The 17,653-nt window shown below is 38.9% G+C and overlaps 1 protein-coding gene across 1 annotated transcript in view; it reads right to left on the bottom strand.

Annotated features, from left to right (window-relative positions):
- The window catches only part of SLX4IP (SLX4 interacting protein), a 183,207-nt gene that overhangs the window by 162,372 nt on the left and 3,182 nt on the right, over positions 1-17,653 (bottom strand). Inside the window, 3 exon segments of the mRNA XM_059134031.1 lie at positions 814-869; positions 9,098-9,358; positions 15,813-15,855. Coding sequence (XP_058990014.1) covers positions 814-840 — 27 coding nt within the window. The 5' untranslated portion in view covers positions 841-869; positions 9,098-9,358; positions 15,813-15,855.

The following is a 17,653-nucleotide window of genomic DNA, read 5'->3' as shown; positions in this document are numbered from 1 at the left end:
AAGACAAAAATATATTTTTTTAGAAAGAAATGATGAAATTTCACCACTTATAACCTCTCATAAAAAGAAATACTACAGAACACATGGATAAGCAATGAAATTTATTAATACGGTGTATGTCTAATAAGCCAGGACTCAGTAAAACTAAGATATAACTACAATACTAAGTAGTATCTGATCTGGTTAACTATGGTAATATGTCTGTTTCGATGTTGTAAATGTACTTAATATAACACTAGCACAGAAAAAATGTCCTCAGCAGCCAGCGTAAGTGAAGGCATCTTAGGCGCCTCATAGTCACTATTTATCAATTCTTCCCCTCTCCTTTCCCATACCCTTCACACATAGTTCTCCCATCTCCCCACAATGGAGGTCTCAGCCCCAGCCACCAAGGGACAGAGGAGAGATGCTTACAAAAAGAAAATAAAAGAGGGCAGCGAGGCAAGAGACCTCTCTCCTGGCATTCACCCACCTGCAGCATTCACTGCCTACTTCATTTCTATCTGCTTTGTCATCATCCAAAATCATGTCCCAGACATACATATGAGAATGACAGTTTTTAACATTAAGGACCAAGCTATGACCCAAAGGCATTTTACAGAAGACTTGAGTCAAGAAACCCCCATAACCATATGAACTATTTCCCCCCCAACTCTTAATATACAAATCTTCAATAACCTACTTCAACTTTTCAGTAAAGAGATTAATTTAAAGAGTAGAAAGCAAGTTCAGAGCTTCAACTGTCAGTGAACACAGAACTCAATTATATTAGAAGATGATTAACCATTTTAAAGACTATTAAGCACTACTTACTTTAATGGCAAATTTCTTTGATTCCATGGCTTATTGATTCCAGAGTAATTACGGACCTTTAATAGAAGAAAAAAGTTTATAAGTAGGTATATCAAAACCTCTATTTGGGTAATAGATAGGAGAAAGTTTGGCTGAATAGCCAAGTAACAGTAAGTAGTTGCAAGATGTAGACTTACTTAAAACTAGTCTTAAAAATATATTGTTATCGGGGGCTCTGGATGGCTCAGTCAACAAAGCATCTGACTCTTGATCTCAGCTCAGGTCTTGATCTCTGGGTCATGGGTTCAAGCCCCACACTGGGCTGCATGGGAGTGGAGCCTACTTTTTATATATATATATTATTGAAATATATAGATAAATATTGAATTAGCAACTGAAAACCCACCAACAAAGGAAAGCACAGGCTCAGATAAATTCTATCAGATATTTAAAGGGAGTAGACCACTGGGGCACCTGGTTGGCTCAGTCGGTTAAGTGTCAGACTCTTGGCTGTGGCTCAGGTCATGACATCAGGGTTGTGAGACTAAGCCCTGCCTTGGGCTCCACGCTGGGCATGGAGCCTGCCTAAGATTCTCACTCTCCCTCTGCCTTTGCCACCAAAAAATCATAAGAGTTAATACATTTATAGTACCATATTGTGGGGTTTTTTTTTTTTTTTAAGATTTTATTTATTTGAGAGAGAGAGAGAGAGCACAGGTAAGGGGAGCTAGCAGGCAGAGCAAGAGGGAGAAGCAGGCTTCCCGCTGAGCAAGGAGCCTAATGCAAGGCTTGATCCCAGGATCCTGGGATCGTGACCTGAGCTAAAGGTAGATGCTTAACTGAGCCACGCAGGCGCCCAGTACAGTATTGTATTTATTGAAAAAAAATCCATGTATAAGTAGACCCCACACAATCCAAACCTCTATCATTCAAGAGTCTACTCCCTTTTAATATGCTCAGCCAGACCAACTGCTCTCTCTCACCCTTGCAGAAATGTGGGGAATTATTTTTTGGAGAGATTAAGACAGAGGTTCTGTTCTGGAAAACACTGGGCACAGTATAAAGTATGGCAAACCCTACTGTAATAAGGGAAAATTAAGGAAACATTTACAAATTGATATCTTCCCCAACCCACATGTCCCTTACGATGGTTAATATTATGGGTTGACTTATCAGAGCTAAGGGGATGCCCAGAAAACTAATAAAACATTTCTTCTGGGTATTTCTGTGAGGGTTAAGAAATCAGCATTTGAATTGCTGCATTTCAGTAAAGCCAATGGCCCTCCCAGTGCAGGTGGTTACAATGCAATCCACTCAGGGCCCAAATGGAACAAAAGGTACAGGAAGGGTGAATTCAAAGTCTTTGTTTGAATTGGGACACCCATATTCTCCTGCCCTCTCCTGCCCTCAGACCTAAGGAGGTCTTTGGACTGAGAATGAATTACACACGGGCTTTCCATGTTCCCCAGCGGGCAGACAGTGGATTATGGGACTTCTCAATCTCTGTAATTTCATGAGCCAATTCCTGTAATAATTATATATACCTTCCATTGGTTCTGGGTCTCTGGAAAACCTTGTCTAATACACCCCTCTCTCCTGCTTAGCCTCTCCAAATAGGAGACTAAAGCTATTCAGGGATTGGACTAACCCAAAAGGTAGGATCTCTGACATCAGAGATTCCCCAAGAAACAGCCTCAATGGATGGCTCTAAAGGGAAGCAAACACCCACAAGCCTCACATCTGCATGGAGAACTGTCTTCCATCTTTTTAATACCCAACTCTCAAATACAAGTGAACAACCAGGAATCACCTGCCATCTAAGGAAAGACTCTATCAAACAGCAACTCTATAAAACGAACAGCAAAGAAACTACTTGGCCCAAACCAAAACTGTGCAGGGAGAAGGAAACCATTTTTTAAGAAACTACCATTGTTATCAGGGAGATAGGAGATATTGCAACCATAAAGCAATAAACACTATTACAAAAAATAAGAAATTTTCAGAAAACAATAAATTAAAATGATAGCTGAAATAAAAAACAAGTTCTGGAGTTCAGTTAAGTCATTCAGAAACTTCAGCGAAAATAAAAAAGATGAAAAATAAGAGAGAATAAATTAAAAATTAAAGGACCAGCATAGAAGGGCTCACACACGAAAGTTAGGATGGAAACATCTCATATTAGGGCATATAACACAGTAAAACATCAGGCATTGGAGATTTAAAAAAACCAAAAAATTTTAAAAAGAGGGTGGGAGGTAGATGGAAGGGGTGGTGAGTGAATGTTTGGCTCCAAATGGCTCAAAGCAATTCCGGAGACTAAAAGACAATAGAGAAGTATCTTCAAAATTCTAAAGAAAATTGTTTCCAACCTCCAATTACATTTAAACATGAAGGGGAGGGGACATTTTAGACATGCAAGGTCTTAAAAAATTTAAATCCCATGTATCCTTTCTCAGGAAGCTTAACTAAAGATGTACTTCACCAAAATGAGGAAATTAACCAAGAAAGAGGAAGATAAAGGAAACAGGAAGGCCAAGATCGGCAAAGGCAGAGGAAATCCTAGGATCTGGTAAAAGCAGATCCCTCCCTGCATGAGATCATGGGCCAGACCAGGAGAGAACCATGAGTGGGGTCTACAGCAGTATCCGAGTCTCCAAGAGATGCATCTCCAAAAGTATCTGCAAGCACGCAAAGTTGACTTTAGACAACTGGTAGAGAATCTGAGATTGAATTAGAACAGGAACACGGAAAGCTAGGCAACCAAATAATAACAAGGCAATTACTGATCCCAGGATAAACAAAAATTGTGCAGAAAATAAAGAGTACTTCATACATAGCTCAATCACAGCAAGCATGTGTAGTCATGACAACAAACCCTAAATTTTGATCTAAGCAATGTCATGTTTACAGCAATATTACGAGGATGGAGAATATGTGTGTCTGTGCAACCTGCATGGCAAGGGTATGGGGTTAAACTGAGCAAGAGCTCCCTTGAATGCTAAGGGGATGTTTCAGAAGCAAAGCCTACAATCAATATAAAACAGTAACAACCGCCACAGCAATAGTAATAATAAAGCAGAAACGCAGCAAGCAATTTAGTGATATGGACCCAATAGTTAAGTGCTAAACTTGGCACCAACATGAAGAGCAAGATGAAGACAGCTGCTCTGGAGGAAAGAATGAAGTGAAAAGGATGCCACAAGTCACAAGCCTTGTACATGAACTATTTGCCCATTTCAACTGTGTGCACAGATGTTAGAGCACCACTGTACAAAAGAAAAACAGAATGCAAGCTGCAGATGTACTTTTCAATTTTCTAGCAGTTGCAGTTAACAAAAATGTAAACAGAAATGGAGGAAATTAATTTTAACAATTTTAATATTTAATTTTATTTAATAAAATAATTTCAATAATAAATATTTTTATTTAACCTAATAAATCCACCGCATTACCATTTCAGCATGTAATCACTATAACAATATTTACATTCTTAGTGTTTTACCTTACTCTTTGAAAGCAAATATATCGGGTCTTTATTTTCTATTTCCAGCACATCTTAATTTGGATTGGCCACATGTCAAGTGTTTGACACCCATGGTCAGTGGCTACCACAACAGACAGTACAGTTGGAGCGTGCTTAGTTTCATTACAAGAAAAGCACTTATTTATGTGTCCCAGATTACTAATTTAAAAAACAACAATAGTAATACCTAATTCAAAATTATCAAAAGGATTAAATAAAATGATATATGAAAACCCCCTACACAACCTTTGTAAACACCAGGCCCTTGATAAGTATTAACTACTTAGGCAATGATAATGATTTAAAATCGGATGATTTTTTTTTTTTTTCAAAATGTGATAACCTTTGATTCTACTTTTTTTTTTTTTTTAAGATTTTATTTAGTTAATTGAGAGAGAGAGAGACAGAGAAAGCACAAGTGGGAGGAAGGGGCACAGGGAGAAGCAGACTCCCTGCTGAGTGCGAAGCCCCACAACCCCAGATCATCCCGGAGCTTGATCATGACCCAAGCCAAAGTCAGACACTTAACCAACTGAGCCACCCAGGCACCGCTGATTCTTTTTTTTTTTTTAATGGACAAAAACATCTTTATTCAAACCCCAAATCACTCCAATTAGTCATTTCTATTCTCTGAATGATGCAGTACATATGATTTAGAAAAATTCTGGAGGACATTCACCAAGTAACCCCATTTAGAAATAGGTGTAAATGGAAAAAATAAGTTCCTAGAGAATAAGGAACATGTGTTTGAAAACACTTATAAAAGCTGCCCTGAAAACTTGAGGTAGATGTTTACGCTATCTGAGAGCTGATAAACACAAAACTGATCCCCTTAAATATACTAAATTAGGTTTGAATCACTTTTGCCAAGAATTTAGGGGATCCCTCATTGGAGGATGCTTAATTGCTCCAGCTGACAGAGATAAGGGGGACAGAGTTTTGTCAGCAAGTACCCAACCAAGCTGAAGCATGTGATCAAATTATTTTTTAATTACACACTCATTTTCCCACATGTCCTTCCCTTCCTGAAGGACAGGTGGACCACAGGGGAGGCTGCAGCAAGGCTTTCAAACCATATCTGCCATTAGATTATGGGCCATATTACAGTGAAGGTTACATTTTTCAACTCACAATAAGGTTCCAATATTCATTCTTAAAGCACTCATTTTTTTTTCTTTTACTTTTATCAGTAAAGCAAGAGTAGTTGCATTTTTTAAAGGACTGGATTCTTCAAAAAGTAGCATCAAAGCCCAATCTCAAAGATATGATCTGTAGGAATCTAGGACCAAATAGTATATGTTTTTATATAATATGGCCCACTAATGTAAAAATAGGCCACATGGGGAAAGGGAACTATATTGTACATTTTGCTTATGTATTTTCTCTTAATTCCCTTCACCTATTTGATATTTTTACATTTTGCTTATTTTTAATCCATCGTTTAACATCATGTGGCATTCTGCCTCTCAATGTATATAATTTTTTTTGTTTCCACAATGTTTGGAGGTTCAAAAAGTCACAACTTTAGGATTAAGAGAGACCTCACAAACTATCTACTCTCAGTCCTGCCATCTATTCCCCTAGAGAGTATACTTGTCAGATCAGGCCAGGGTCTCACAGCTGAGAGTCAAGGGCGAGAAAAGTATCTTGTCAACTCAGCTGAGAGCAAACTAAGACCATCTGTCCACTGCAGAACTGCCAAGGTCGATTGTTAACTGGACTGTCAAAGTATGTGTACCCTCCCTCCCTCAACAACCCCTGCCCCCTTGATTCCCACCACGAAGCCACAAGATTCCAACAGAGTAAGATTTTTTTTTTTAAGATTTTATTTATTTATTTGACAGACAGAGATCACAAGTAGGCAGAGAGGCAGGCAGAGAGAGAGAGGAGGAAGCAGGCCCCCCGCTGAGCAGAGAGCCCAATGCGGGGGGCGCCCCCAACAGAGTAAGATTTTAAATAGAGCTACATGAGTGGTGGTTTTCTCCTGCTAATGAAAGAGGAAGGAAGTCTACACTTGAGGAAACGTGGTCTGAATGACTTTAACATACCATTGTGCTAGGTGACATGGCACATATCTTCATAAACAACAACAAAAAAAAAGTCCACCAACATAAAGCCCAAAAACATATCTGGACAGTCAACTGTATAGACCTTGAGCCTGCAAATCTGCTGGTCATTTTAGAAAAGGAAGACATATTACCTTTGCTTCGTTACATCATTAGGGACTAGAAATGAGCTAAATGGTGAACTGAAATGGTCTGCTAACTCCCAAATACAGTAAAAGCCCTCTTATTCATCCTGGTAGGAACTGGTTCTCAAAGGTGAATAGCCCTCAGAGCACTGCTTGACACTAGAGGGTGCTCAAGAAATGTCTGCTGGATAAAGAAAAATATTCCAGATATAGGAGCTGGGTCATTTAACACACCCGACCATTTTATTTTTGCTGTTTTTAGGGAAATTTTCCAAAAAGTATATTGAATCTTTACAACTTTCATAAAAAAATACCCCATGGTGAATATTTCTTTGATACTCAGAAGAAAGTGATCCCCTATCAGCACACTGGGCAATACACAGATTAAAGGCCCTCTGAGCTGCTACTCAATAGTGGAGCCAGTGAGGGTTCTGCCCGCTTTCCTAGGCTTTCCTTAAGCTGTCGGAGTGCCTGTCTTCCAAGGCTCCCTCTCTCCCCGCTAGGTTCTACAACTTCACTAGATAAGGCTAGAAACCTAATGGACCAAGATTCCTGGGTTAATGGGTATTTTCCTAGCCTCTCTTACATGGATTTGCATGGACTTCAGTGTGAAGGTAATAAAATGGCTGTTACCTTAACTTTAGGGTTTCTGAAATGATGAAATGGCTGAGTCATGGAACTGTGCCCTTTGGATTTGAGCCTCAGCATTTCATTCTTTCTGCCTCTGCAGGACAAGGATGTTACACAGATGGATTCTCAAGTCTATCTATTGCTAAATCGTTGTGATCCAAAATCCAACAGTTCAAAGAACAAATAATACCACTTTACAAATCCCTACAGAAAAGAGAAGAGGGAACTCGGCCCGCCCCCCTCAACAACTCATTATATGAAGTCCTGAGAGCAAAACCAGATGAGGGCAGTACAGGAAAAGAAAATCACAGCCAATTCTACACATGACCATAGAGGCAAGAAACCTAAACAAAAAGAAGCAATCTGAATGTAACAACATTTAAACAATAGATGAGAACCAAGTAAGGTTTATCAGAAGAGTGCAAGGTTGGTTTAACACTAGAAAAATCACCATACTAAAAAATTAAAGTAGGAAAAAAACCCACATGATCATTTTAATAGAGGTAGGGAAAAAAAAAAAAAGAACATTAGAAATCTGAGAAAAGAAATTTCTTAATCATAGGGGCACCTGGCTGGTTTAGTTAGAAGAACATGCAACTCTTGATCTCAGGGTCATGAGTTCAAGCCCCACACGGGTGTAGAGATTACTATATTATAAAGCAAACTTAAAAAAAAATTTCTTAATCATAAAAAGCTGTCTGCAAAGTATGTAACAAACATGCTCTTCATGACAAACCATTAAAAGCAATTTCTCCGAAAAAGGCAGAAAATGTCAATTTAAAAATATCTTTTAAACTAGCATTGACAAATATAAAATATCTTAGAATAAGCAGGGGAAGCAACAGGCAGAGGGAGAAAGGAGGCCTCCTGCTAGGCAAGGGACCTGATCGGAATTCGATTCCAGGACTCTGGGATCATGACCTGAATTGAATGAAGGCAGACACTTAACCGAGTCACCCAGGTGTCCCTAGAAATAAATTTAATAAGAAATGTGGAAGACCTCCTCAAGTTGCTCTTCTAACTTAATGCAATTTTAAGCACAATCCTGAACAGGGAATCTGAGAGCAAAGAGGCCTAAAATACTTGTAAAGGAGAAGAGAAAAGAAAAAAAAAAACCAAAGGATATTTACCAGACAGAGCAAAACTACAGTGCTACAGTAAATAAAATAATATACTGGCAAAGGCGTAAACAGTCTAAAGGGACAGACCACACAGACTAGAAAACAAACCTCCATGCTTATGGGCATGGATGACAGAAGCAGCACTGCTGATCACAGTGGGAAATGAAGAGATTATTCATTCAATAAATTGTGGCTGAACAACTGTTTATCCATTTGGAAAAAGATGAAACTGAAGTACTATTTCACACAACACACAAAAATCGATTACAGATGGACTAAAAACTAAAATGTAAAAAAAACAAAACAAAAACAGAACCTCTTAGAAAATGTTTTCAAGAACTTAGGGTAAAGGAGGAGTTTTTCAACTGGATACAAAAAATGCAAACGGTTAAAAAAAAAGAATGGTAGATCTGATCATATTAAAATTAAAACTTCCCTACAGGCTGGATGAAAATAATCCGCAATTCACATATCCAACAAAAGTCTTAGAACTAGAACATATAAAGAACTCTCAAAACTCACCAATTAAAAAAAAAAAATACAATCCAGTCAGAAAATGGGTGAAAGATATGAAAAGACATCTCACCAAAGAGGATATACAGATGATAAATAAGCACATGAAAAGATGCTCAACACTGTGAGCCATCAGAAAAATGCAAATAAAACTTCAATGAGATATCACTACATACCTACCAGAATGGCAAATAGAAAACAGGGGGAACACCAAATGTTGATGAGGATGCGGGGAAAATGTATTTCTCATTGCCTGTGGGACTATTAAAGTGGTACAGCCACAATGGAAGAGAGACAGTTTTATTATAAAACTAAGTATGCACTTACCATATGACTCAAAAACTTCACTCCTAGGAGTTTATCTGAGAGAAATGAGAACTAGGCTCATATAAAAATCTTTATACAAATGTTCACAGCAAACTTTATTCATAATAGCCCCAAACTGGAAACAACCCAGATGTCCTTCAGGGGGTGAACGGTTAAACAGATGGCGGTATCTCTATACCATAGCGTATTACTCAGCAATAAAAAAGAATGAACAGGTGATACAGGTAACAAGTTGGATGGATCTCAAAGGAATTATGCTGCCTGGAGAAAAAAAAAAAAGCCAATCTTAAAAGGTTATTTAATGTACGATTCCATTTATTAACATTCTTGAAATAACAAAATAATAGAAGTGAATAACAGATTAAAGGTTGCCATGGATTAGGAATGGGGGAGGGGTATGTGGCTTTATATAAACAGGTGGTAGGGAGGAGCCTATGGTAGTGGAGTTCTGTATCCTGACTGTGGTTGATGATGGTTACATAAATACATGTGATAAAATGGCACAGAACTAAATAAATACGTGTAAGACTGCTTAAATGTAATAAACTCTGTGTATTGTACCAATGTCAATTCTCTGGCTTTAATTGTTGCTCTACAAACATGCAAGATATGAGTACTGGGGAGGAACTGAGTGAAGGGTACACAGGACATTCCCCCCTTTTTGCCAACTTCCTATAAATCTCTAATTATTTCAAAATAAAAAGCTTATAAAAATTAACACTTCTATTCATCAAAATCCACAATAAAGAAATGAGGGGGGGTTGACAAGCTGGGAGAAGAAATTTATAAGACATAGAACCAGCAAAGGACGACATTCCAAAATTAAACAATCCAATAGAAAAATAGGCAAAGGCGGTACCCAGAACAAGATGCCCCTGTCTCCCAGCCAAGTCTACAGGTCGGCCAAGGTGATGGGGAGTGGAGGTGGGTGGAAGAAATTTCCTGATCCTTTCTATTATTTATGCCTTTACAAGCACTGCACAATAACCAATCATAACTCTTAGCTCCTTTGGGGAGGTGAGGGTATGTCTCTCACTATTCTTTCTTAAAGTCTGGGAAGCATGAAGTCTAAATACAGAGAGACCATTTACAAGGGAATCTGGGGAAAGCACACACTTCTGCTCTCTTCTCTTACTTCAGGCACACAGCCATCATCTGGGACCAAACAGATGAAAGTCAAAGATGGACCCATCTGCCTTCCAGGAGAAGGAAAAATCATTACTTGGAGATGCCAAAAGTCCCAGACCCCAAAGAGCTAGTTATCATGAAGGTCCCCACAACCAGAGCACTTCTCTATCCCCAAAGCCATCACCGGAGCTAACTGAGCAGGAGTCCTCCAATCAGAACTGTTGACTGGAATCTCCCAACTTCTCAGGCCCTCCACCCACACCTCCATCTCACCACTCAGGCAACTCCACGGCCTCAGTACCCCCACACAGCCACCTCCACCATATGTCCTTGAACATGAAGCTCCCACTCTCCCCACTATCACCCATACGGACAGTCCTAGAGAATGTCCTCTTCCTCCCAAGGGAACTATCTTCCGAAACCCAACTCAGACACCACCTGCTCTGTGGAGACCTCTATAAATCTCTAGACTGAATAACTCTGCTCTGGGCCACATGGGCACCTCACACTGCCACTGCTATCATCTTAGCTCAGTAAATTACAAGTAACTCTCATCCTCAGTCTCTCTCCTCTGTCTGACTATATGTGTCTTGAGGACAAGGTCCATCTTCTTTGACACCTGGTGCATGGCACATGTATGCATCAGAAATATGCTGACTTGGGGATGCCTGGGTGGCTCAGTCGGTTAAGCATCTGCCTGCAGCTCAGGTCATGATCCTAGCACGCTAGGATTGAGCCCCACGTCATGCTCTCTGCGCAGAGTGAGTCTGCATTTCTCCCTCTCCCTGTCACTCCCTCTGCTTGTACTCTCTCTATGTCAAATAAATAAATAAAATCTTAAAAAAAAAAAAAGTTTGCTAACTTGAGCCTGTTGATGGTTCGAAATAAGGGGCTACAGACTTTTTTTTCTTTTAGATTTATACCTGTTTATCTAATAAATTCTTACTGTCCCCAAATCTCAAATTCCACATTAAGCTCTCTTAAAAAGAGGTCAAAGCACTCTGGACATATTTCAACACATAAATAACACTTAAGTTGAATGTATCACGCAGCCTAAGTTGAAAGAGTTATAATACACATAAACTTGTAAACAAAAGATCAAAGTGTTTCCTCTTAAAAATGGGCAACAGATTAGAGGTATTGTTAAAGTGTAGGTCATAAATGTGAGTTTTTCACTGTGTAATTTTGTTTTTAAAATACAGATATTCTAATATTCATTTGAATGGAAAAGGTATTTTTAACCTCTGTATTCATTCAATTTTAAATCTGGTAACATCCTGAGATTTTTCTAGACTTGCTTTACTAGTCATCATAAACACACACACACGCACGCACTCACGCACGCACGCATCTTAAAAAACTACTTCCATAGGCCTAAAGTTCAGTGCCCCGGGGTTTAGAGCATAACGTTAAGTATTGCTTATCAGGGGCACCTGGATGGCTAAGTTGGTTAAGCATCTGCCTTTGGCTCAGAGATGATGATCCCAGAGTCTAGGATGGAAGCCCTGTGCCAGGCTCCCTGCTCAGTGGAGAGCCTGCTTCTCCCTTGCCAATCCTCAATTTGTTCTCTCTCTCTCAAATAAATAAATAAAATCTGTGGGGGGAAAAAAGAAGTCTTGCTATCAGAGCTTCTAACTGAAGTCTAAGTTCAGCAGAATTTTTTAGTTTATTGCCTGATTTTAAGAAGTTCAGGACAATATCCAAAAAGATCAATTTTCCAAATATCTGAAATATACAATTTACATAAGTATCCTGAGAAGTTAAAGTATATTATAAATCTTACAAATTACATCTCATCCTCTATTCTGCATTCTTGAGCCTACTTTCTCTGGCCTGAAAACAGTCATTCTTTTCACAAAGAGGAGACTTTGATAGAGTATGACCCCACCAAAAATATGTGTGCATTAATGTCTTTCATAGAGACAGAAAGATCCTAAGATCTTTAAGAAAATTAATTTGGGGAGGGAATGGAAGTAGATTAAACATTATCACATGATTGTCCTGTCATTTAAATACAGAGCAGAGATAAATGCTAATAAAGAAAGTCAGTGACCTTCTAGATTATTCTGTGGGAAAATCCAAGGCATTCTGAAGTTCACATTTGTCTTCCTTTTAGATTTGCTGGACTGTGTCATAAGGCAAAGCAACTACCCCAGATTAAGGAGGCTAGAAATTAACTTCAGGTTTCTAATCTCTGGATTTCGAATTTTATCAAGAAAGTTACTATACTTCCCTTTTTCATCTTAAAAATGTTTGCTAACTATGGGAGCAGAAACAAAAAACAAAGACCCTAGGACTCCTAAAGGAACAACCATAATTCAAAGAATGAGAAATCATTTCATTCCCTCTCCCAATCTAATTTTATCACCAAAAATACCGCACAAAACCCAAAAATCAGTATCAAGGAAGTAGCCACAAACTTTAACAAAAATACCAAGGAAAACTAACAAATGAACAAAGATCTTGCTGTTGACAAATTAGATAAAGCTTAAGACGGCAATGTAATTGTAAGGAAGAATCAGCTTTTCCTATTATTCCTATGATAATTTTGAATGCTCAGCTTCTAAAAAAGGAAAACAAAACAAGGCAAAAAACAAACAGGGAAGCTCCCACAGTGGAAGTGATGCAAGTAACAATAACAATAATGCAAGTGACAAAAACATTAGGACTTTCTTTCCTTTTGTCTTTAAATGTAGGTCAAATACTGAAATCCTCTACCAAAAATAATTCTATGAAATGGTACTACCTTTCAGTCACTCTACACCCTTTATCCAGCCAGTTGGCCCAAGGTCTGGGCCCCTCACTTCCTGCTGTGTGCACAAAAAATCTTCACTGATCCTGGCATGGGATGCTTCACTAGTAGACAAGGTCTAATTTTTATTTAATACTTAGTCAGAAACAGATACAGGCACCTGCTTTTGGGGGCAGGCACAGTCTTTAGGTTCTAGTAAAACAGACGTGTGTTCAAATCCTGCCTCTTCAAGTGATCTCAGACAAGTTATTCAATTCCTCTAAGTCTCCTGTTTTCTTATCTATGAAGTGGGATAATAATGAGTGTCTATCTAGAGCTCCTGTGAGAACTAGATAAGACCTGACAGGTAACACTTGGCAGAGTTTCTCAGTGGTGGTGATGTGGGAAACAAAGGCAGAAGAACAATTATTAAGTTTCCTTATACTTACAGACATTGACAAATCCTTGAAACAGGCAAAGTGACATTCGTCTAGAGATTCAACTGCCTCAATGTTGCCACTTTGGCAATCTTAGCCCAAGCCCCAGGACCCTGTAAGTCTCCTTTTTTTTTTTTTTTTTTTTTTTTTTAAAGATTTTATTTATTTATTTGAGAGAGAGAACATGAGCGAGGAGAAGGTCAGAGAGAGAAGCAGACTCCCCGTGGAGCTGGGAGACCCGATGCAGGACTCGATCCCGGGACTCCGGGATCATGACCTGAGCCGAAGGCAGTCGTCCAACCAACTGAGCCACCCAGGCGTCCCTCTAAGTCTCCTTTAACATATAAAAATACCTTTGGAAACTTTCCTTATCTCTACCCCCAAGATACCTGTTGGCAGTCATCCTCCAAGCATATGGTCCACCGATACAGATCTGAAAGGTCTCATGACTGAGTTTTTACCAAACAGTAATAAATGACCTTTTCCTAACAGCAGCTAGCCCCCTCGGGATCCTGAAAACCTTGCCTCCAAATACCAGCAATGCTTACACCATCCCTAACCCCCTCCCAACTTGAAAGTCTATAATGAGCCTCTTCTTATGACCCAAGTGCAGCTCTTCCTGCCCACATGTCCTGTTTCCACGCTATAAAAAAGTCACCTTTTTGCACCGAAGACGTCTCAAGAATTCTTCCTTGGCCGTTGGCTTTGAACTCTAACATCTTTTTCTACATCAGTTCCCTGGTCTACGTTAACCATAATCATTACAAACACCGCAGGCACAACAAGCACCTAATCAACTCACTTCTTAACTGCAAGCCCCAAGCCATACTCCGATAAGGGTCTTCCAGACACCTTCACAGTACAAAATACCTTTGATAATCATTAACATAACTCTATTGAAATCTCATCCTTTCAACATGAAAACTATAGAGATGGACTGCAGATCTTTGGTTGCTAATCTGGGGATGGAGGAGAGTTACTACTAATGGAGCAGCAGAAGGAAATTTTGGCAGGGAGTGGGGGAGAGGTGGGAAGATAATGAACTAGTCCTGCATTCTGACTGACACCGTGGTTACAAAACTCAGTGCACTGGTCAAAATTCATGAAAGTGTATAACAAAAACTATGAATTTTACCATACATAAATTTAAAAATAATTTTTTAATTGCAAAACCAAAATCCAAACTTTTCTAACTAGAGAACCAAGAGTGACACTTAAATATCTAAGATATTCTAACAGCAATATTTTACATATTATCCTATAACTAACAGAAGTCAAATCCAATTTTAGTTACCAGCTCTAATATATTCAAGCACAAAACGTCAATGCCATAATAACCAGGAGGCACTGCTTCTTTATAACAGAAGCCAAGACTTTAGAAATGTACTTACACCAATATTAAATGAGCAGTACTCTCCATTTAGATTCTCTACTCTGTTGCCTGATGGGTAGGTTTCTTAGTGTACATCCATTATTGTTTTCAATCTCCAGAAAGTAATATACAAACAGTAGGCTTTAAAGATTCAACACAGCTTACAATGTACATATCAAGAGCTCCAGCCCACTAAAGAGTCAATGCATGCATTTTGCATTTTTTTTTTTCAAAGATTTTATTTATTTATTTGACAGAGATCACAAGTAGGCAGAGAGACAAGTGGGGTTGGGGGGTGGGGGAGCAGGCTCCCTGCTGAGCAGACAGCCCTATTTGGGACTGGATCCCAGGACCCTGAGATCATGACCTGAGCCAAAGGCATATTAACCCACTGAGCCACCCAGGCACCCCACATTTTGCATTTTTAAAAAGCCGTAACATGATTCACTCAAAAAACATTAATCCATAAACTAACAAAGGCAAAGGTAAAAAAAAAAAAAAAAAAAAATCCCACGACATACCCATTTTACCATTCCCATCTCCCGGTTTCAGTATACACAGAAAGCATGGATACCAAATAATTGGCCTTTTTTTTCCCCCAATTCAAAGAAGCTGGAAAACAAAGCAAAGTGAAAAGAAGTACTATGAAAATAAGAACCACTTCAAAGTCCTTCTACTGGTGAATGTATAAACAAATTACAGGACCTCTAGCAAGAAAATACTACCTAGTGATTAAAGAAAAAAAATGAATATTGGGGTGCCTGCGTGGCTCAGGGGGTTAAGCCTCTGCCTTCAGCTCAGGTCATGGTCCTGGGATTGAGCACTGCAGTCTCTGCTCAGCAGGGAGCCTGCTTCCTCTTCTCTCTCTGCCTGCCTCTCTGCCTACTTGTGATCCCTCTCTGTCAAATAAATAGATAAAATCTTTTTTAAAAAATGACTATTGATACTTGAAACAAAGAACATGCTCAATCATGAAAAGAAACCACACTCTCAGAACTCCCACCAAAAACAGCATTTCTTTAGATAAGCTAGGAAATGCAAACTTACCTATAGTGACATACATCATGACAGAGAGCAAAAGAGTGGTTGCCTGGAAGATAGTGGCCAGAGGGATTATAAAACAGCAGAAGGAAATTCGAGAAATACGGGTATGTTCATTTTGGGGCATATACCTTGACTGTGGTGATGTTTTTACCAGTATATCCATGTCAAGCACATCAAACTATAAACCTTAAATATGTGCACTTCACTGTAGGGCAATTCCAGACATACCATAGTGATACTCCTGGTTCAATGCCACACCACCACAATAAAGGGATTATCACAAGGAAGTGAATCACATGAATGTTTTGGTTCTCAAGTGCCTATAAAAGAGATGTTTAAGACCAGGGGCGTGGAGCATCTTGGAGGTGGTGAATAATAGCTAAGCAAGTCTACAATAAGAAAATGGCCTCCAATAAAAAGTACGTTGCAAAAAATGAGAAAGAAACAGAGCGGAAAAAGTAAAAAAATAGAAGAGGCAGAGCCTGAATTTGTGGTGGACAAAGTACTGGACCAATGTGCGGTGAATGGGAAACATTTTGTAACCGTGGATAAACCTGTGTTTCTGGGATGCTACCATTTTCGGTAACAAGAAATAAATCACTTAAGGGGCACCTGGGTGCCTCAGTTAAGTGTCTACTTAGGCTCTGGTCATGATCCCAGGGTCCTGGAACTGAGCACTGCAGTAGACTCCCTGATCAGCAGGGATCTGTTTCTCCCGTTCCCTCTCCCTCTGTGCTAATTTAAAAAATCTTTAAAAGTAAAAACAAAAAAATTAAAGAAATAAATCACTTAAAATTAAATCAAAATTTTTCCTGAAGCCCTAATCTTTCAAGTTTTGTAATTAATTGGACAATTTAAATATTATGTAGACAATTTAAACTGGACAATTTATAAGAAGCCATATCCATATCTACAGTCATATAAATGCAAGTTTATTTGCAAGATCCCAAGAAAGAAAATTTTATCACCACCAATGACCTCCCCACCCAAATGACAAAAACTAGACAAGTCCTGGTGTGTTTTAATTAGGTAAGCAAAACTTAAATGGACATTTAAAGGTTCTTTCTAGTGAACCATTCCTTTTCACAAAGTTGAAATCCCTGTGACCAGTCCATAAGCAATACCCGACAGTAGGTGATGACCATAAATATTCATTCAAAATGAGGCTAACAACTATTAGTCCTGAAATTTACTGATGCTTCTAACAGAGACTAACAACAACTGCAAACATATATCTGCAAAAGCATGAGTCTAACACCCCAAACTCACAGACTATCAGAGACCTGTACTGCCTAAAAGCTCATGTTTCATGGAATGTCTAAGGCTGTGTTTGTGAAAATCTAACCATAATCAGAACGGAAGAGATGCTGGCAATTTAGCACCTGCTAGAATAAATGAGTGGACAGACTTCAATAATCTGAATTCTTGACCTGTATGTTTTTTCTTTATCCCAACTTACTCTTTTTTTTTTTTTTTTCAAGATTTTATTTATTTGCTTGAAAGAACAGAGCCCGCAAAGAGGCAGAGAGTGAGAAACAGACTCCTCAGCTGGGCAGGGAGCCTGATGTGGCCTGATCTGAGGACTGCAGGGTCATGACCTGAGCCAAAGGCAGACGCTTAACCAACTGAGGCACCCAGGCGTCCCTACCCCAACTTATTCCTGACATGTAGTCTCAGTCTTCTCAATAACTGAGTTACTGATTCAGTAGAAAATGGGAAAAACAGTAACTTTGTAGTCAGAATGTTATCCAACTGTATACTGTTTACTTTATTGTAAAGTGGTCAATAAGGTTTTATATTCCTTAAAAAAAGTGATGTTAAATTATACGATTATCGATTAAACG

The sequence above is a fragment of the Mustela lutreola genome, chromosome 9 (genome assembly GCF_030435805.1).
Source record: "Mustela lutreola isolate mMusLut2 chromosome 9, mMusLut2.pri, whole genome shotgun sequence".
Taxonomy (NCBI): domain Eukaryota; kingdom Metazoa; phylum Chordata; class Mammalia; order Carnivora; family Mustelidae; genus Mustela; species Mustela lutreola.
The sequence above is the reverse complement of the archived record's forward strand: the minus strand, read 5'-3'. Positions and strand labels throughout refer to the sequence as shown.